Source organism: Anabas testudineus, chromosome 3 (genome assembly GCF_900324465.2).
Source record: "Anabas testudineus chromosome 3, fAnaTes1.2, whole genome shotgun sequence".
Classification (NCBI taxonomy): Eukaryota; Metazoa; Chordata; class Actinopteri; order Anabantiformes; family Anabantidae; genus Anabas; species Anabas testudineus.
In genome coordinates this window covers 23,624,447-23,646,410 of record NC_046612.1, presented here as the reverse complement: position 1 = coordinate 23,646,410, position 21,964 = coordinate 23,624,447, and the positions used below count along the sequence as shown (strand labels likewise).

At 41.9% G+C, this 21,964-nt stretch overlaps 1 protein-coding gene across 1 annotated transcript in view; it reads left to right on the top strand.

The window, feature by feature from the left end:
- Positions 1–21,964, top strand: part of cdh8 (cadherin 8) — an 87,811-nt gene that overhangs the window by 14,016 nt on the left and 51,831 nt on the right. Inside the window, exon 3 of the mRNA XM_026377557.1 lies at positions 20,958–21,252. Coding sequence (XP_026233342.1) covers positions 20,958–21,252 — 295 coding nt within the window. The remainder of the gene's footprint in view (positions 1–20,957; positions 21,253–21,964) is intronic.

The following is a 21,964-nucleotide window of genomic DNA, read 5'->3' as shown; positions in this document are numbered from 1 at the left end:
TGTGCATACGTAATGGGATCGCGCTCTGCACCAGCTTGGCGTTTGTCGATAAGAATCGCACTCACCAGGTTCAACTCCGGGGATTAGGGCAGAGGCCGTTTGATCTTGGTGGTTTTGCATAAAAATCACAAGTCTAGTGAATCCTGTAGCAAAGGAGCTGAGTTAGCTAATTGGGAGGTGCTGCTGCATGCTGGGATGGACTTGTAGCTTCATGTAGTGTCCTCAAGATGCCTTTGACAATGCTGCAATTACAGTACAGTCAGAGTGCTGTGTTAATGATGCTTTCAGAGAGGAGGAGAATAGACGGGTGTTTTGAGTCATGGAGCAATTGATGCACTGTAACCATGCTTTCAATAGACCATACACACACACACACACACACACACACACACACACACACACACACAGTCATTGCTGTGTACTTGTGAGCGCAAATAGCAACTTATCCCAATCGCAGCAGGCGATCAAACAGGAAGCTAAACTTATCCATCATCAAATAGACGCTGTGGTCAGCCTCAGCCTATGAAAGTGTATCGCAAAATGCTCCGGAGCTGCATCCAGGGTCCCCTGTGTCCACATCGGATCCATGTGCGCCTAAGCAGCCAGCGCAGCAAAAGCAGAAAGGGGTGTGCCAGTTACGGAACATAATTGCTACTAATGACCATTAGGAGTTTGGTTTTCATCCTCCAGGGGCTGTGGAAAAGGCCTTTCGTCTTATCAGTTGATTAGAAGCAAATAGACAGGGCCGGATCCTGCATATTAAGTAAACAGGGGGCTAAAATGGTGTTACTCTATCAGGGAAAAGCCTAATGGAGTGGCGGGGAGCTCATCCTGTGCTAAGGTATCAGCTGCAGCAAATGGACAACTGCTCACAAACGTCCCCAACACACGTCACAACAGTGGCAGCATTTTATTTTTATCCTACCAGCTGAAAAGACAAAACAAAAAAGAGAAAATTCACTTTTCATTGTACAGTAAAATGCTAAAGACCTTTGTGTTGGTCCTTATTAAGGCACTTTTGCTTTTCCAGCAGCAGTGCTGGTATCCAACTGTCAGCGATGGCAGCAAAGTTGTTTTTTCCTCTCCGTGGATTCATTTGCATTATGCAAATGAACAATTGATATGGATCTTCTCCCCTCCGATGAACATTTTGCACAGCAATTTGCCAAGCAAGTAATTACTTATTGACAGAGTGATATTACACAGGAAATTGTTGTATAAAATGGCAAACTCATCTCATTGAAATGGTGGCAAAAAATAATATGAATAACAATAGTAAAATTAGAACTCATCAGTTAAATGGACATGAGTTATGGAGGTTCGTACTGATCACGGCTGCTCTCACTGCTCTCTCTTCACCGCCACCTGTGGTTGCACTCTGGGCTCGTAGCTCCGAATTTTAATTAATTCCAAACATTATTAAGGTTACAAATTCACAGTCTCACTCCACTGCGCGACGCAGTGTAGTTGAGCTGCAGGAATATCAGCAATTATCCATATTGTGATGGAATATTTAAGCTGTTTGTGTAACCTGCATGTCACATTGTGTCGTGACTAGTGATAAAGCCTTTTTTTTTTTTTTCCTGCTCTTATCATGGTGATAACTGAAGAGTTGGAAAACAGATCCAGTCCTTAAATTGGTAGAATATTATCAATCAATAGCAAATTCATGCAGTTACTGTATATGTATAAGGGGAAAAGTTACTTTTCAGTATTTGCTTATTTATATGGAAATTGTTCTTCTTTTTTTCTAATATCTATCTTTATGTATAAAGCACATCGCTATTTCAACTCAAAGGCAGCAATTCACCACTTTGACCTCTAGTAAAGATGAGTCACCAAAGTCAATAAAGCAATTAATATCCGTCCAGCAGGATCGGTGGTCAATCACAGAAACACCAGACTTCTCTTTAACTGTCTAATTTATAATGATCCATCTCCTGTTATATGCCCCCTTGTCTCTTTCCACCTTAATTGCAGAAAGAAATAATTTCCCAGTGCATTGATGCTGGGGTGTTTGCGTCAGCGCCATTCCAGCTCTAATATCGAGCATCCCGAGAGATTGGCACCTGGAGGAAAACAGAAAAGGGAAAAGAAAAAAAGAGGACCAGTGTGCAGCTGCATTTTCTTCCTCAGTAATCGAATCCCTCAAAAGGGGTCCATTTTTCTTCATCTCCCCAGGTCCACAGGACCTTTAAACAGAGCAAGGCACCAAAAGAAGGCGCCATAGAACACAATTATAATTCCAATATAGTCTTGTAAAGAAAATGTAAACAGATAGCCAGCCTGCAAAGCTGCCTCCATTTTCCCAGAAGACTGGTAATAAAGTAGAAAAGATGTAATACTGGAAGAGGCTTTTTACCCCCTGTCCTTTTCTCACTCCAGAAATTGAAAAGTGTGGCTTTCTGCAGTGATGCTGGTAGAAGAAGGGATGCTCTGAGATTTATGAGAGATTTAAAGGGAAGACAGAGGAGAGGGGGATGGCGGAGGTTTTACCAGCGGCGTTAATGCGCCTTTGCAAATGAACTCTAATGCACAAGTATTGATATGGATAAATGGTGCTCTGCAGTGCTGCCGGAGCCTCTCTTTCTACTGCGGTAACTTTGTGTGTTTTGTCACAGGCTTCATTTGAGAACCCTCCAGACTCTGACAGGGGACACACAAACAAGCCATTTTGCACCTCCAGAAATGTGAACAGAAGCAAATTGGTGGGAAATTTTGATTTGCGAGAGCCTGCTGCTTTCATATTCGCAAATCTTGAATTTCTTCGGGTGAGACATTTTTATCCCTTCCCGTAGTTTTCTCCTGTCTTTCCTGTTTGTTTGGCGCTGTCTCAGGGGTAGCATTTGTTTAATGCCTCATTTCTGGTTTATTCTCCAATCACTAGAATGCAGAGAAAACAGCAATAGGCTCTTTATGATAATTTCCTGGCAGCAATTGCAACTGCCCTAATAGTTATTATTGGTACAGAAAGGTGGTCGGTATTGGTCTTTTTTGTTGCACTCATTCACAGCAGTCATCGCTTTTCATATCACCTTTAATTTCTCTTTCAAAATCCGTTCTTAAGAGCGTTAGGTCAAGAGTCTTCACAAAACTTGGCTGTTTTGTGATAAAGTCCGCTGCTGTTGTTGTGAGCCACATGGGCCATGATGTAAGAGCTAGTGTTGTGACCTTTAGAATTACAGCGTGAATCCGGTCGAGCAGAGTTACTCACTTAGCCTGGGAGAAGAGGCTCCTGGAGTCAGCCAGTGGGATGACTGTGACTAGCCGTGCTGTTTCCCACTGAGTGTAAATCACAGAAAGAAAGTGAGAGGAGTGGATGCCTGTACTTGTGGGAGCATGCATGTATGAATAAGTGTGTGTGCCTTGTTGTCTGTCTGTGTGCGTATGCGTGCGCATTTGAGTGTGAATTTCAGTCCTGGCAAGAATCAGTAAGGCCCAGCAGGCCGGGGAAGGCACAGAGGAAAGGGCGGGCGGGGTGGACGGGTGGGTGGGTATGTCAGGTGACAGTTTAGTGTGATGAGGGGAAATGGCATGGTGCTACTGGAGCTAGTCATCCGTCTGCTGTGACACCCAGCGTGCATGGAAGATGTCCCCAGGACTCGGCAAGGCAGAGAGGAAGTGTGGTCGTGCAGAGGAGTGGGCGGCAGAGTGGAAGTGTCGCGCGAGTGTCGCACCGTCTCTGGTGCCTTGTCGGTTGCACACGGACACTGCGTCTTCGCTTCGCACTTTCTGTCGCCCTCCAAACGCCTGACCAGGCAAATGCACAAACTTTCTTTTTTGTCTCTTCAATCCTGGGCTACATTTTCCTGCACCATTTTACCTTTTATATGGGCCAGCCCTGTGGCGTAGTGACCACATGACTCATTTAGGTGCACAGTATGCAGTATGGCCGGTTGTTACAGCTTACTCCAATTATTGCGAATGAGATGACTGAAAAGTTGAGCTTCTGCTACTCCACGTGAAATCTGTAAAAATTTTAATTTGACCGTAAATCTTGAAAACAGGCCAAATCTAGACATCAAAAGTTCCACACGGTTCATTTCTGTAATTGCAACTTCTCCCTGCGAACGACACATAACGCCGTCGAAGTTTCAGCCTCAATTAGCTTTATTCAGGTGCAAAGGTAAACAAACATGGCTCTAAGTTGTGAATACTTAGGAGGCAGAAACCCCACAAAAACAATTCCTTGAAGATGCTCTATCGTACCCAGGGGTATAGAATTTGGGACATTGCAGTTATGTGCAATGCATCTTTATCTACTTGGCAACCAAGAAGCCCCAGTTTTGAGAGCACATTTTTATCAGCAAAAGAAAATAAAGGAGAACTAAAGTTGAAAGTTGACTTTATTTTTTCTTTGCCTGTGTATTTACCAGAGATGGTACTCTACAGTAACTAAGTTGAATACTCAAGAAAAAGTGCAAATAAAAAAATACCCCAGTCCAAGTGCCACATACATTATTTACTCAGGTTTAAAAACTACTGTACATAAAATTTACTTGAACCCATGAGTGAAAGTAAGTATGGTACACCCCCCCCCCCATGTCATCTTAAACAACACACTGACTCTTCATTAACTGGTTCTAAGTGGTCCCGAATTGCCTCTGCACAGTCTGCGTTGTCTTTTCATCTTGCATTACTGCTAGTTAACTTGAGCACAATCTTCTGAGGGTTGGGAAACAATCTAAAGGACCTTCTACGTTAATCCAGCTGCTTCTTTTTGGTCCTCTACATCCCTAATGGGACATGAAGTTTCAAAACATTGAGCATGGTGCCAATGACACCTCCTCATAGAACACGGTGTTACTGATACATCAGCACAGCAGCATCGCTTCTATTAATTAAGGTACGGGTGCTGGGAAGGCCAAATTTGATGTGCGAATACTCAAGACTGACGACTTGAGAACCAAGTGAAATGCAACAAATTCTCACGTTTCAGTAATTAAAAGCTATAATTAAACAGTTTGCTGAAAAGTTTTGTCATGTTTTGTCATGATTTGCGTAATCACGTTGAACAGTAACAACAGAACAGATCTGAACATGACAGCTCTCAAGTCGTTTCACTTTGCAGTTTTCAAGAAAATTAAAGAGAAACTTTCATAGTAATTAACAATGACCCCGTGTTTGAACTACGATAAAAATATTTAGAGGTTAGCTGAAGCCTTCATTGGATTCTTATGTAGAGTGATGCACACCACAAATGTTAAGTATCTTTGTACAAAATACAGGAAAATGAAACATAGAGTCACCTAAAATAACACAGTAACTGATAATGCTCATGTTTCATTCATCAAGTACATTTTTTTCTTATATATTTATATTTTTACATATATTTTTGAAGTAGAAGGAGAAGAAAGGCAGGCAGGAAACACTGGGAGAGAGTGTGGCACTGAGAAAACAACATATTTTAAACAATAGTAAATGAGTTGCTGTTATATTTTTTTATTTTTAGTTTAGTTTACACTTCAGTTATAATAGCACTTCGTGAATTGGAATAATAGCTCTCTCTGTAAATCTACTTTAAATATTTCCTCCCATTTGTTCATGGCTGCCCTCCACCCACCCTTCACCCCCCTTCTCTCCATTACAGGCACTAGTTTATTAGCGGCGTTACCTTCTGTATCAAGTCTCTCGCGGCGGGTGACCCAATTGGGAGAGAGGGAGGAAGACAAAACGAGACTCAGGGAGAGACTGAGGGGGGAGCCAGAGTTGCTGGGATTTTAATGGCTCCTGCCTGCCAAGTGTGGTCATGTGCCTCCAGTGCACAGACAGGGCCTAATCAAAAGCCCCACACCGTGTGAGTGACAGCATCAAAGTGCATCTGCATACTGAGGGGAATTCTCTCAACTTTCTGATTTCTTCACAATTAAAGTCGGGTGCAGGAACGGGAATGCGTGCTGTGATGATTTCTTCCCCCCTCCTCTTTTATTTATTTATTTATTTATTTATTTCTCCCTCTCCCCCTCCACCTTTCCTCGCGTAAACAACATGAGCGCTTCTCCCGTTCGCCTGTTATGTTTGTGTACATTATTTCCCAACCCTCAGGAGGCCCGGAGGAGGAGAGGGAGAATTAAAAAGAGGGAGAGAGAGAGAGAGAGAGAGAGAGAGAGGGGAAAAAGAGCTGAGGGGTAAAAATGTAGAGAAGACGCTAAGAGAAAAGCTGCAGAGCGGGTGAGAGCTGTATTTCACACCATTACTGTTTGTAGAGCGTTTTAGCACCCTGAGTAACTACTGGATGGCAAAAAAAAAAAAAAAAAAGTGCTGCAGAAAAACACAACACTATGACCAGAGCAGTAGTGGTTGATCAACCAACATAACACAACACAACTTAATTGAGTTCCCACATATTACAGCGGCACCCCTTCATTTTTTTTTCTTAACCATTATAAATATTTAACCGTGCAAACTTCTCCAAAATGTTATTTTTTTTAATTTTCTCGAGGAAATAAAAACTCCGGCATGATAACAATTTATTTTGTCAGACTTACACTTTCTATCTCCATTTCCCTCCCTCCCATTAGTGGATTGGCTACTCAACTGCTGTTTCCTGTCAAGGGAACTGCAAAACTCTGCACGAGCCAGAGTGATGGAAATTACTTTTCTGGCTTCTCTGCATGGCGCTTGTATGAGGCCAGAAGTGTATTTCAAATGTAATTGAGTTTGGTGTGTTCACAAAGGCAAAATGGTGTGTTCTTGACTAAAATGATCCACATTATATTGCTTTTGGATACATTGCCAAACCTTTAGCACAGCTAGAGTTTATTTACATCCGTTTTTTTTTTGTTTTTTGTTTGTGTGATTCCAGAGCTCCTCTGTTTGGCTTTGATGTTATTAGGTCCTGAGGTCCAAAGGCAGTATTCTGGCACTTGCTCGACAGCTACCTTTGGGAACACACCAAATTCAATTTCTTTTACTGCCAGACTAATGACAATGACGACCCCGCAAAGTAAACGCAATGTTAAACTTGTATTTTTCACAAGCCCTTATAGACTGCTCAAGACGTGTTTGTTTCTTCATTCACCCGTACTGACAGTGCAGGTCGGTGGGTTCAGCCACCCCCTTTTCTGCATATGTAAGCATTTTTTGTCTGCGTCTGGAGCGGCTGGATGGATATTGGAGGCTGTTGGCGGAGCCGAAAGGATGTTGGACAATGGTTGAGATTGATGAGTGTTTGGGCGCTTTCCCTGTGACCCCACCGCATCTGGCAGGAACAAAGTCATGCAGGTGTGACAGCCAGCATCCATCTACTAGTCAGCTGTAATAGGGAGGGGGCATTTGTACAGGGACACACGCGCGCACGCGCAGCGCAAACACGTACACACACCGCAGCCTGTGTTTTCAAAGCAAGCAAGTCTGCTTGAGCACACGCGCGCAAACACACACAAACAAACAAGTCGGCGAGGGAGGCAAGCGTGCACACATCTATTAAGCCACACAACACACACACACACACACACACACACATTGAATGCCTTCCTGGCAAGCTTCGCTGTGTGTGTTTCCAGGAAGGAGTCGTTTTGCGATGCTGACTTCCTTCAAATGTCTGCGAGCTCTCATGTCTTATTACGGGAGACAAATGGCATGTCGTTGCAACGCTGTGTCCCGTCTCGTTAGCTCCGGACATGACAACCAGCGCAACACATTTCATTTAATTGTGTCCCCTTCTGTGGTTAAACATTTGGAGCACTCACACAGCACAGCACGTGTTGAGATTCAACATGTAGATATGAGGCTGATTCTTTGTTTTAGTTGAATACTAAAGACCGGCCTGGGTTTGGGTTATTTCTCCTGTGAAGAGGTTTATGGATTTAAATGCATCAGAATGACTTTTTTTTTACAGGAAACATTACGTTTAATTGTTTTTCATAATTAATACTAAACTAAACTAGCAAAACTAAATACAGATCCTTGTGTTTCTTCAAGTATTGTTTGATTTTGATGCTTTTGCCTCAGAGATCCTGTCAATACAATGAAGCTGAATGGAATGTCATCATCATTGCATGATGCCCATCAGTCTGCAACCTGGATTAGTTTATTTATCTGTGCCGGAGACCTCTGTTAGTGTCCAAAAACATATCAGCCAGATACATTGTAAAACACTCTTATTCACTGTCGTACATCTGTTTAAAGTAGCGTACATCTTTCCACGAGGTTAAAAGTGTGATCACCAAACCTGACTAAAAGCCGACAAGCATATTTTTTATTACCCAAACCGAGCCCATGCAGTTAAGTCTAACAAAAGATGCATTTGATTGGCCCTGCTGTCTTTTCCTTGGTTTGGTTTGCCCTACCTGACTAAACCTTTCCTGAATCCAAACATGATTTCTGAATGACTCCCCAAACCCAATTTGCTTTCTGGAGATCATTTTAAAATAAAAACGTACAATCTGTTTTTCCAGCAGGAGAAGCTGTATCACACCAGTTTTATCACAAACAAAACTTCACATTTCCTTTATGTGACATGTGAGCAAATCTTGAAGTAAATGTGACGGCCAGGCTGCACAGACTCACATGGTCCTGCTCCAAACTGTTCTCCACATAAACCAGTCAGACCTGTGTGCTGTATCAGGAGGAAGCTGACATTTAAGGAGCAGGGTCTGAATGCAGTCATGCAGGTTCTCTGTGCAGTAAAAGCATCTCTCAGTCTGGTGGTCTACGCCACCATTGTTAGAGTGCCTTACTGCGTCAAGCCCCCAGGGTACTGACTCCATCACCCCCCCCCCCTTACTCACCCACCATCGCCATCATCACTCCCCTCCCTTTTGTTGGCATGGAAAATCCCCCATGAGCCTCTTCTCTGATGTAAATCACAGGTAGGGGAAATGTGAGCCCGGCTGATGCACTGGCACTGTGCCGTGAAATCTCTGTTGACATTACCGACGGGCGATTCCAGAAAAAGACACGGAGCGAGAGCAGGAGAGGAGGAAGAGAGTGATAAAGAGGGAATGGGAGCGAAAGAGAGAGAAATGTGAGGAGACGTGAGCATTTCAAGCAGTCACTTTTGACTTTCTTACTTTTTGACTCGCTGTCTTGTATTTGTCTCCCGAATGATTGACTGAACTCAGTGGGCTGTGCGCTTTCATCCTCAGTCTTTCATTGAGATTTGCCATGTTTAATGATCTTTTATTCTTCCTCTTTTATAGACTGACGCAGAGAAACTACCTTTTTTTTTTTTAACCGGTCTTAAAAAAGCCCCTTTAATTCGTTTGCCGGATCTTACAGCTCCAATACCCCTCAGACCTAACCTGTTTTCTTACTTTTCTTTGGGTAACCTTTTAACAGACAAAGATAGATTTATTTTTCCAGCTCTAGTAGCTTTGTTATATGATCACAAGAAGTGGATAGATGAGGACAACTTGGAAATGAAGTGAGGGAAACAAGGGAATCAGGGAAATGGGTTATCAGAGCCAATTCCCGTGCCCACCCCTCCCTTTCCAAGCACCAAAGTGAACCGTAAATGACTTTTACTTAAGTGTATGAAGAAATCTTGTAGTACTTCGTCTCAAGTGGAGCATCCCAGGAGAGACTTCCTGCGACTTCTCTTGGTTTTGTGGTATTGCCGCGGTTGAATGAGAAGCGCGATTATGTAAGGGAGAAAGGTCTTGGATATTTGTCTAATGCGATGGACGAAGGCTGAAGGATTTTGTCTTGGAGTGGTGTGGTAATGCCCTTGATGGTTGCCTCGTGCACAGTGAGGGAAGCAATAAAAGGAGCATGTCATCAGTGTCCACTGCATAAGACAACAGGGATGACTCTGTCTCCTCTCCCTTGTCCTTGTCTCCTTTGTACTTTTCCTCTGCTGATTGTTCCTTTGTTCTCCCTCTTCTCTCTTTCTCTCCTCAACCACCTCGCCCCCCTCCCATCTCTGGGTCGGTGTTTCAGACACACTGTGAAACACGTACAGTGGCATCATGACACACAGGAGGAGTGCGTGTGCTTGTAGCTGCCGTCCACTCCAAGGTGATCTGACATCTTAAAGCGACGCGCTGCGCAATTGCACATTCACTCAGACAAGCATGTTGACGTCGCTGCCTCGCTAAAGGACCCCTCCTGCCCCCAAACCCGTCCCACCCCACCCCCCCACCCCCTTACCAGTCTGAAGCTGGCTGCCAAGTGCTTCCGCGAAGAGGATGGCTTAATTGTTTCTGCCACAGCCATGCCTCTTCTTCATTTTTCTCTCTTTCCTTCCTAATCCCAGGGACGGGAAAATGGAGCTGTTATTTGCATGTCTAATGATACTCGATATCACAGGCCTCTCAAAGGAGAAGGCACAGATGATTATTAATATAGCCAATGAAGCCCTCATTTATACCGCCTTTTGTTCTTAGGCCTGAGCAAATACAGCTTTCCAATACATGCCTATTATAAGCTGCATCCCATGGAGAGAAGTGTTGGCTTTGAATGCGGAGAAACTACATACACGTGTGTCTCCCTTTGACAGTTTGGACACTGGCATTAGCTACTGACACAAAGTGTATATAAAAAAAAAGACACATAGCACATAATAATGTAGCCATGATATTGATCCTCTAGCCGTTCTGATTTGTTACATATGTTGTGCTCATCTAACTGATCACATGCATTTATTAAACATTAATAATTGATATAATCATGATATAGCCTGCGGCTCTGTACTATAAGGAAGCGCCTACAGTAGAGGCTTTCTATGACACAAATAAAAGTGCTTAGCCAAAGCTGTCAGAGCCCATTTTTGAAGTCTCCATACAGAAAACGCATTGTATACCTGCAGGAGATTTCAACCGCAGAAATGCATGCCTTTCTGCCAGTAGCAGGTGGCATTGAAACTGAATAATTTGCAAGGTTTCTTAGGTTGAGAACAATGACTTTGACAGCTCGAACAGGCACTGCGGAGCACATCTGCATTTTTTTTTTTTTCCGAAGGAGTGAGTCCCAGAGAATGGCTCCAGCACCGCACGTCTCCCAATTATGGAAATCTGCGCACGTCTCTATAGACTGTATACGAAACGCCTCCTGAAACATGCTGATTGAAAAGCAAAGAAAATCAGAATATGACTCTTATCTCCTGTGGGTTTGTTTAATATATATATTTTAATAGTAATTATTAATATTTAATTCATCAGTGATCCACAGATATTGCAGTCCCCACCCTTGGTATGTAACGTGGTTCAACATGTTAAATTCACTGAATAATTGATGACATTTATTAAAGTACTGTGTTTAAGAGCTGTTTTGTGACCATTTCATTTGTACATACATACTGTATGGAACCTTTTTTCATTTTTTTTTTTTTTTTAACAGAAATCATCTGCACCACAAATTCTTTCAATAAAAGGAGACTCACCCTTCTGACTAATCAGAGAATTTCTTTTTTTATTATTATTTATAATTTCACAACAGTGACCACCTTAATGTAAACCGCTCAACAGGATATGACGTTAAAAATATACTGTAATTTTTTTATGATTATTTTAAAGGGGGGCTCTTGCTTTTAATAATTTAGATGTGCTTTTGCTAATAATAGTTCTGTACTTGTACAGTAATATTTTAATTATAGGCCTTTCACTTTATACTATAGTACAGTACTGTTAAACTGTTATAATGCTTTTAAGTTTTGAAATTCACAATTCAACATAACATAAAAGTGCATATATGTATCTTAATTTCATAATGGAGCTTTTAATATGTACCACCAATGCCCACATAATAAAAACCCTCATATTGACCACCCTCCCCATCACTATACTTTTCCTACAGTTTCTCCTTCTCTCCTTTACTTTGCCAAACATGAGCTCCGACATGCATCTCAGAAGTCAGCATGTGGTGTTTGTGACATTTAACAACATTACAAGATCCGTGTTTGACAGATGAGTTTGTGATCCATATCAACACTCATTTACTCAGTAAAGTACGAGCGAAAAAAAAAAAAAGAAACGAGTGAAAGAAAGAGGGCGGGAGGAAGAGGGAAGGGAGGGAGAGGAGTGGAGGAGTAGAAATGTTGAAATATGAATTACAGACCCGAGCAGCGCCATCTGGACCGAGAAAACACACATCATAGTGGAGAGCCGGCACATTGAATTAGACTTGCTACGAGATCCATCTGCACCTCATGAAATCAATCTCATTCCTTGATTTGATTAGGTCAGCCACACAGAAGAAAGAGAAAACTGTTGTGGTCCTTCATTAAGCTTGTTTTGTTTTGCACCCCTCTACACTCACCCACCTTCAGCATGCTGTGTATACTGATGAGTTTTGGGCCCACAGGTAGGGTAATGACAATAGTCGAGGTTAATGCTAAAAAATCTCCCTCTATTTAACACGCAGCGTGTGTGCCACAGTCCCCGTAGCTGAGCTCATTTACACTTTTCCACAGCTCTGTCTTCTATTGTTCAGAACATTTCTTCCCTTTCTTTCTTTCTTTGTTTTGCAAATCACCGTTTCTCTTGCAACAGCTTAATTCTGGATGCGGAGCTCTTCGGAGGATGTCGTACACGTGGAGCTGTCAGGAATCTGAGAAATGCATTACATCAGGAGTTTTTTATTCATTTATTTATTTTTTTAATCTTTGTGTTGTGGTGTTGGGGGGGGGTTGCATCGGGCACACACCAGTGAACAGGCTGATTGTCTAATGCTCTCTTGTTCTAACAACAGGGTGTAATGAGCAGGGGATAAAATCCATACTGAACATTGCTTGCATACAATAGGTCATTCTTGAAGTGAACAGCCTGGATGTGTTAATGCAGAATTGTTTGCCTATTTCAGAGTCTCTCTCTGCAGTGACACTCACCCCCTCCTATGATTAAAATACATCCACACCCACAAACAAAAGGCTTTTTTTATGGGTGGCTAAATCTAATTGTGTTGGTCTCTTGTACTTAAGGTTGCTGCTTTGACTTATTCTCCACAAGCAATAATGCGCCGGTGGCAGTGAATGCAACACGTGCCACTGATCAAAGCTGAACACATTAGCCCTGATTGACCTTAGTAGAGATTGCACACACACACACACACACACACACACACACACATACACACATGCACATGCACGCACCCTGCACACGTTGTCTCATTGTTTCTGTTTGTCTCATTAATTTACGCTTGTCCAAAAGGACAATAAAAGAAAATGAAAGCGGAAGAGGACAAATGGTTGAAGAGGGATTCAGCTCTCTGTCCACTAACAGGGGATAAAAAAAAAGAAAAAAAAAAAAGCTATGTGGAGATGGTATAACACTGGGAGGATCTGTGTTGATTGCAATTAGTGTACCTTTTCTTAGTGGAGATGGCTTCGATTCCAAAACGTCACCTGTGCTAGTGTGTGGGTCATGACACCATCTCTTCTCCACTGTCTCAATAAAAGGAGAGTGTCTGCGATGATAATAAATGAACAGGAAGACATGCACGGCACCTCTGGCACTGTTTTCTTTTTTTCTCTTCTTGTTGCTCCATAACCACTGTTTGACCTCTCGGATGAGCACTATTGATTATTGCTCTATTTCAGCCGATGCCCAATAATCCCCCATGGATTTAAATCCTCTGTGGCCAGAGACAGAGAAAATAAAGAGATTCATTCTAACTGAGCTTTTGAGAAAAATCTATATTTGTTCACAAGAGAAGTAAGAATTAATGAATCTGTTTAAGCATATACTTAACACCTTCAAACACTGCCTCCTTTTGGGTTATGAAAAAGCTATTTCTGAATGAAGCATTTCATTTCGAATGTTCCAGCACCGCGGATGTTCACTGTGTGGTTTTCTCCAATAAAAGTCTGTTGTGGTTCACACCAGAAGGGGACTTTTCTGTCCAATTTGATAAAACGCTACGTGCCATGAGACAGACTGGAGGGAAAATGTTCCCAAGAATAGCTAAGTGTATCATATATCATGCATTGCGCCATCTGTTCCGTACATTCAAAATGTTATTGCAATATTTAGAATTACAGATTATTCATGTAGGTGTAATTAACAGAGTCGAAATCCAACAAATGAGAGGAAGTCACAATTCATTTCCAGTCATGTTTGAGCAGAATCTATCTGGAGTAACTATTTAGGCTACAGTTGCCTAAGGGTGTACAGATGGAAAATTAAAAATGGTGGCTCTAATTTTACCAGTTCTGGCAATGAATTAGCCCCTGTTGATCCCTGATTGCAGTGTGAAGCCATCTTGAATGAATTCTTTCGATTTGTTTTATGAGACTGGGTCACTTTGACCAGAGGAGAAGAACTGGGCCATAATAACCGACTGAACTGAATAGGAAAAAGGTCAACATCTGGCCCTTACAAAAGGTGCTCTGCGTGCTATAGTCCACACGCCGCATAGCCTCGGGGTTCCCATACATTTTACATAACAACATGCAATCTGCTGCATATTTAATGGTTCGTATTCTCCACATCAGGATCACAATAAACAATGATGTATTATACAGCACATTTTCATGCTTGTCTGTGTTTCTGCCAGTTTACATCATTTCTCACTGAATGTCACTGAATGTTACATATGTGCTGTAAAAACAACCACACACTCGCATACTGCACTTAAATACACATTCGAGATAGTTGTACCTCTGTTGGTATATCACAGTTCTACTCCACTACAGTTCACAGGGATCTTCTATACTTTTTACACCAGTTCATTTATCTCACTGCTGCTTACTTGTTACTTAAAATGTGACTCTAGTTTCACCATATTTTAATATTTCACTGCTTCTCGCTCCTTCTGATGATGTCATCTGAAAGGGTTCGTTCAGTTCAGATGATGCCATCTAGCTGCTCGTACTACAGAGGTGATAGTGTCTGAGGTGTGACTGGCTCCAGAATTCCTCCAGATGACATATTCTGAATTGAAAACTCCTTCGGGTGGTGTCATCTGGAGGGATATTTTAATAGAAGAAGTTAAATACCGTTACACATATATATATATATATATATATATATATATATATATATATATACGAGGTAAGAGTAAGGTAATACATTTAATATACACAGTAACACTCTGATAAATACATTCATTTCTACATAGTAAACCACCTTTTCCCAACTTTTTTGTCTGACTAGTGTGTAGCTAGTAACTAGTGTACTTGCAATGTTTCACAATGTATTAGTCAATTTCTTAAGAAAGTAAAAATCCGTATTTTGCAAAAAACATGCAAAGATCAAACAAAGTTCTTCTCCCATTAATCATTCTGGGGCTCCCGCAGATTTATTTGATGAGCTTTTAGACAGGTCTGACCTCTATGTTGGGGACTGCGGGACTGAACCACCCTCTGAAATTAGTGCAGTTATACAACAGAAGCGGCTACAACACCATGCTGCTTGCACAAAGTTGCATCACTATTAAGAATCTGATAATGTCACATGTAATAACACATCACTCACAGCAGCCATTTTTCTGCCGAATGAGTGCTTTTGATAGTTTTTGTACATTTTGCTCAGAACAAATTCGGAGTCATCAAAACTTGAATTTGAAGCACACACAGTGTTGACTGTCTCAAGACTGTTGACTGTATTGTTTTTACTTTATTTTATTTATTTTTTATTACGTATAACATATTATATATGTTAACTCGTAATAGTGTATACAGTTGTAGATTCTCGTAAAATGTTTATTACTTTTGTATTTTTGCACACCCTCTCATTCTTTTTGCACATTGCTGTTGTTCTTTTTGCACTGACCTGCTGTAGCAATTGAATTTCCCCAATGTGGGATAAATAAAGAATATCTTAAAGCAGCGCAGGGGGCAGGACGGGCAGTCTGACCACTGTGTGTCTATGTAGGCCTATGTTGAGCACGCTGTGCTGCACTGTGTCCTGACACCTGCCGTTCACGAGCAACATTACCGCAAAACCACCAGGTGGCCTTAACGTTGTGTCTGATGCTTGTATATCTGTGTGTAACCGAGTTTTCCGAGGCATATTTTAGAAAAAGAAGCAACCACTGACCCTCACCAAGGACTAAGTGAGACAGAATGTGGAGAAGGCAGTCCGACGTACTGTGTACGCTCTGTTTTAGCAGACAGTAGCTGACAAGCTGCATCACAGTGACAGCATCTCCTCCCTCTCACTCCTCTCTTCAGTCTCCCTCTCCTTCTCCATTCCTACTGGTACATAAATAGGAGGAGCACATGTCCTATCTACCATTTGCCCCTGACAAGGAGCAAAATCATTAGTTCCATCTGTGGGGCTACATATCCTCAAGAATGTGGAACCGAGGCCCCAGACGGGGGTAGAGGAGGGGGTGGGAGTAGAATCTGTAGAATCTTCCTCATTAGGGCACAGTGATTGTTCAAGTGATTGCTGTAAAAGCTCATCTTCAGCAGGGACTGACATATTTCCTCCTCCGCTGACAGGATAAGCAGTCCCATGCAGCTCCTGATTGGGAGTCGTAGTTGGCAAACGGAGGTATGCATGCGTGCTCGTGCGTGTGTGTGTGTATGCGCGTGCATGGGGGCGCACTGCCACGCGATAATTTCTTTCAGTCAAGCGAGGCTTTCTTCATCATCCTGAACAGCAGCTTCAGAATATATGGACGTCTGTCTTTTCAACAGCCAGAGAACAGCGACTAAGTCAGGAGTCATAATAATAACTTTCCCAGCCTGTGTACACACACTGCCTTCACTGTTGGCATTATTATTCCTTTATGATTGATTCTGTTTACATATATACAAAACCACAATCACCGCTCACTATACCACTGCTTACAAGTAGAATAAAACTCCACATGACAGTTGTCGTTCGTTTCAGCTTAAGCTGTCCAAAGGTTTGTGGACGGTGGCTGGGATGTTACAGTAACAGCCCTGTTAATAATGTTACTGCTCCAATAGGACATAAAGGTGGACAGCGATCTATGTGTCTAAACAACCTTTACTCTGTACTGCATCATGACTACTGGATGTTGTTATCCATTAGCTCCCCGCTTTCTGAATGCCACAGTCAATGTCACTGATTGTTGGTGCTGTTTTAGTTGCCCAGGCAACTCAGTTAATGACAGGGACCTGTGGCAGACTTTTTTTTCCCCCCCTCCGGTAATTGTACTCTTTGATGACCATTTGCGCACTCCAGCGCGAAGGCTGTCTAAGAAGTGGGCGACCAGGGCATTCAGAGGCGACATCAGTGTTGATAACTGTAGCTGGTTAAAGGCAGCTCGTCCTAACTTTCAACAGTTAAAGTGGCAAAGTGTTGACTGGATGCCTGACTTTTCTTTTCTTTTGAAGCCAAAGCACACAGTGTGCCATTTCTGTAAAGCGGAGGCTTTTTTTTATCCACCTATCATTTTCGGTAACTTTTTTTTTTTGGGGGGGGGGGGAGGCGGGATGCAGATGGCTTTCACCACCTAGTCTGCCAGACAATGTGGAAACATAATTAAACTGTCAACTGTTCCATTTTACAATTGTCCACGAGAAGACAAATCAGTGCTGTTTATCAAGGAGCAGCGAGCGCGCCCGCTGTGCAGTCACCTCCTGTTGGGTTTTGTTTTTTAGGAGTGTGGCTATGGTAACACCAGGTTTTTACTGTAAGTTTGTATACTTGAGTGAATGTGCTAATGGAAAGCATCAGGCTGTCAGCCTCATGTTTATCACTTACAGAGTCGTATTTTACTCCCTAATGTATGGAACGTGTAACATTTTAAAGTGGACAGACAAGGAGAGCCGTTACTAATCCTCACTGGATGTGTGAACAGTGCTTCTCTTGAACTTCACACTCGTTCTTGATTGTACAAGTTACTGCACTGAAATGCATTATTATTATTATGCATTATGATGATAAGAGGAAATCACAGATCCCTTTGCTCATTCTGATCAAGTGCATCATTGCACTTCATTACACACAACAGTATTTACTCTCTTTACTTCAGTCTGTATGTTCAGTCTGTATGAAGTCCAACCTGTCACATTAAGGGATCTACCTAGTTTAGACAGTTTGAGTCAAATCTCAGTTTGTTTTTTTTCCACCTTGGTGCGGTTCAAACCCAAATCATTTACTGTATGTGGTTTGGTCTGGTCCCAAACAAACTCTGAAGGGTTTAGTTTGTGATGAGAACATGATCTGACAGCGGCATGTTTTTGCTAAATGGCTTTTACAGTACAGCTTCTTTACACAGTGTGAAGTAGTGTTTCATTCAGCAGTCTGCAGTGGCAATGTAACAAGCAGTTTGGTTTGGTATATTGTCAGGATAGTTACAGCTGTTCCTACATTCAGAAAATGCAGAATCTACAATTTTTTAAATCTTTAATAGCAAATTTTCGGGCATGGGGAACACGATCTTCTTCCTATGTTTACTTTTCTTGTTCCAACCCCACATTCATTCAACCAATATGCAGACAGTACAGGATTTGTTTGGTTTGTAGTGATGTATTTTGGGCAATTGGCTTTTTCAATGTGTGAAAGGAAAATTAATTAAATGAAGATGGACAGAAATCTACAAACATATTTTCTAATTTAGACAATTGTAAACACACAGATTTGAAAATACCTATAATGAACCAATCTAGCCTATAGAATCACTGTGTGTAATATTAATAGCCCATCAGCTTATTATTTACAACAGGTTAGGATTGGTCCTGTGTAATACTGGAATTTACCATATAAGCTTGTCTTGTTAAATTCAACTTAGAATCAAGGTACTTTATACCTTGTAGCTTGAAATGGTTCTGACTTGAAATTGAATTGAATCCATGACCTGCCAATAGTTTGCTCAACTCATTAGAAGTAGACAAAACCAGCATGCACTGTTAAAAACTTAAAAATGTGGAGAAAAGAATAATAACCATGATAAAAGTTGGTGTTGCATTTAGGCCCAGCAGCCTCAGTGTTTGATGCAGAACTGACTCTTTAATAAAAAAAATGACTTGAATGACTTATTTTGTTTTTTATATTGCATTGATGGTTAAGCATGCTTTTCGATTATCTCTCTCTGTTTTTATTTTTATTTTTTTAATCAAACAAATACACTCATTCTTACTAATAAAAGAAAATGTAACTGCGCTGTTTGACATTGGTCAGATATTTCCAAGTTAAGCTTTCAAGTTAACGCTGGCTTTCTAAACAGCTGTGTCCCCTGTGGCATTTAGTATGATGACATTTGGGCGAGTTCACTTTGTGAAGTGGGAAATACGGTTGAAGGGCAGGAAAACAGCAGCAGCAAAGCATGTTTAAAATATTTTACCACAGGTTCACAGTGTTTCCAAACCCATGAACTCTGTGCTCGACAAATATTAATATGATACTAAAACTGACCTTGAAAATGGGTCATAAATTAATATATTCATAAATATATATATTAACATAGCTTTTATACAGGTGACCTCAACTGAGCGTATTAGTGGCAAGTAAAGAAGTAAAATGTCAGTGGCAGAGCACACTTGCACTGAATTGATGACGTGTGGCTAAAAATATGTTGAATACTAAATATGGCAGTACCAAAACCAACATGCAAGCTACCACGGTCGATGTGCGCCTGTGAGATGAAACATAGACACATGCAGTCATATCACACTACACACAGGAAGTCAAGTATAGCATGAAAAAAGAAAAAAAAACAACAAAAAAAACAGTGACAGCCCATCATTAATTTGAGCTCATTTAAAGAGTTTCTCAGTGTGCAGGATGTTGCGAGGCATTTGTGTTAATGAGCTACATCATTCATGTGAAATGATGGCACAATTAGGAAAACAAAAGTGCAAGGTGTGACAATTTAAGTGAATGTGCTTTGTCAGTGTCTGCAAACAACACCTCGGAGACAGTGTATGCATAAAAGCCGGCTTATAAAAACGTTGCAGGGGGTTTAGAGGTCAGGATTTCTCAACGACAGATTTTTAGTTTGCTATTCTGCACCCTAACCACGCTCCCACAGGAATCTCTCTGTGGAAAACACTGTGGCAGGAAATGAAATTAAAGTTGCTGAATGCAGATGTTCTGATGCACGCCCGGGTGCCCTGTTGTGTGCGTGCGGGCCGGGTTTTGCGAGAGGCACGTGCGTGCGCGGCGTCACGCTGCCAGCCGTGTCACAGCTGCACCGAACACAGTTGGATTTTCTAAATGTTCTACTCGGTGCCACTCTCCTCACCCTCTGAAAGTCACTCACCTTGGGGATCAGGAGGCTTACGAGAAAGGTGACTTACAGTAAAAGAAGGGCCCTTTCTGTGTATGTGAATAAAAAGCAATGTTCTTTGTTTCCCCAGATGTCAAAGCCTTAGTGTTTCTCTCTTTCTCTGACCTCTTTTCTTTCTACAGTGTTGTATCTCCTGCTCTCCCAATTTACCTTTTTTAAACTTGAAGCAGCAGAAGGTACTGCCTGTTCTTCTGTCCACAGAAGAACACAGACGACCTTATGTAGCATTGTCAGACTCATTAGTTATACTCAGTCGATGCGGTGAGTGGGAGCCAACCACTCAGCCTGGCCCATAATTCAGCTTTAGTGAACTAATGAAAGTGTAATTACAAAAATAATGAGGAACACGCAGTATCGTCCAGTAACTTTGGGGCTACTTATTTGTGAGCATGAATCATCCACTTTAATTTTTTATGGATTCTGATACTTTTCTCTTCTTGCCCGTGTTATGCAACGCACATTCGCACCAATTTCTCCGTTTTGTGACTGTAGGGAGCAATATCCCCCACAATGCGTGTTCGTATGATGCATTTGCAATATATAACGAGGAACAATGTAGGCTAAGGTCCATTTCTTGTGCTACTTATAAAGTTATTGTCCCCAGTGGGCCTCATTTAGCAAAGTGTAGCCTATGTTGAGCCATGTTTAGTGTCTCTGCTTCACTAGTTGCCGCAAAGCACATTCGCTTCATATCGTACACTTTCTGCATTTATGTACAGCACATGGCGAGCATGTCTCGAATCTGCTGAGCATATCAACTCGCATTCATTAAAACCCCCATCCAGTGTCTGTTTGCACACTGGGATCACACTGAGCACTCTGCTGCACCTTTTACCTGTATTTATTATTTGTTCTGTTCCTTTTGATTGCAGCTACACACGGACTTGGACGTGGGCAGCAAGAACATCAAGTATGTCCTAGCAGGTGAGGGGGCAGGCACCATCTTCGCCATCAATGAGTTAACAGGAGACATCCACGCCATGAAGAGGCTGGACCGTGAAGAGAAGGCAGAGTACACGCTAACAGCCCAAGTCGTTAACGCCGACACGGACGAGCCCTTGGAGCCACCGTCTGAGTTCATCATCAAAGTCCAGGACATAAATGACAATCCACCGCAGTTCATTGAGGGCCCATACCGAGCCTCTGTTCCAGAAATGTCCCCTGTTGGTGAGTCACAACAGACAGACTTCATTTCTGGTCTCTGCCGCACACAGCAGCCTAATCAGTGTGTGAGATTTGTGAGTCGGCTGATCTCTAATGGGCTATTGCATAAAAATAATGAGTGAATAAGAAGAAGCGGAAATGAGTGTGCCTATTTACATGCTTGCCTGCTATGAGCATCTCGGCAAATGAAAACAGAAAAATGATGAATCAAATCAAATGACTAGAACTTCACCCATAGCTCAGTGCTGCAACTGAACAACTGGCGTCAGTGTCAACACACGCTTCGCAAGGCCACTCCGATGCTAATGTTACATCCTCTGCTACGGCCCACTCACAAAGATGTCTAGCTAAAAATATGCAAAATATGAGCCAAACATTTTTTTATTTTACAAAATTTAAATGCTCAAACCGCCCAGCATGAATTGAAATGCTATTTTCCACTTTGTATACAGGTCGAGGGGCCACGCTATCTTCTGATGTGGACCCCTTGGAAATGTGTGGAATTTTTATTGCTTTTTTGTAACATTTCCTTGTGTGCACTCATTTATGTGAAATAAGCTGGTGATTGGTGTGATCAAATATTTATGGAGAGATTAGAAAGCTCAGGCTATAATATTTTATCCCTCACAAAAACTGTGGGAAAAGGCAAAGTAGAGAACAAACCGCTGTGGACTCACTCATTTTCTATCAAAGGCTTTTCAGAACTCCACATTTG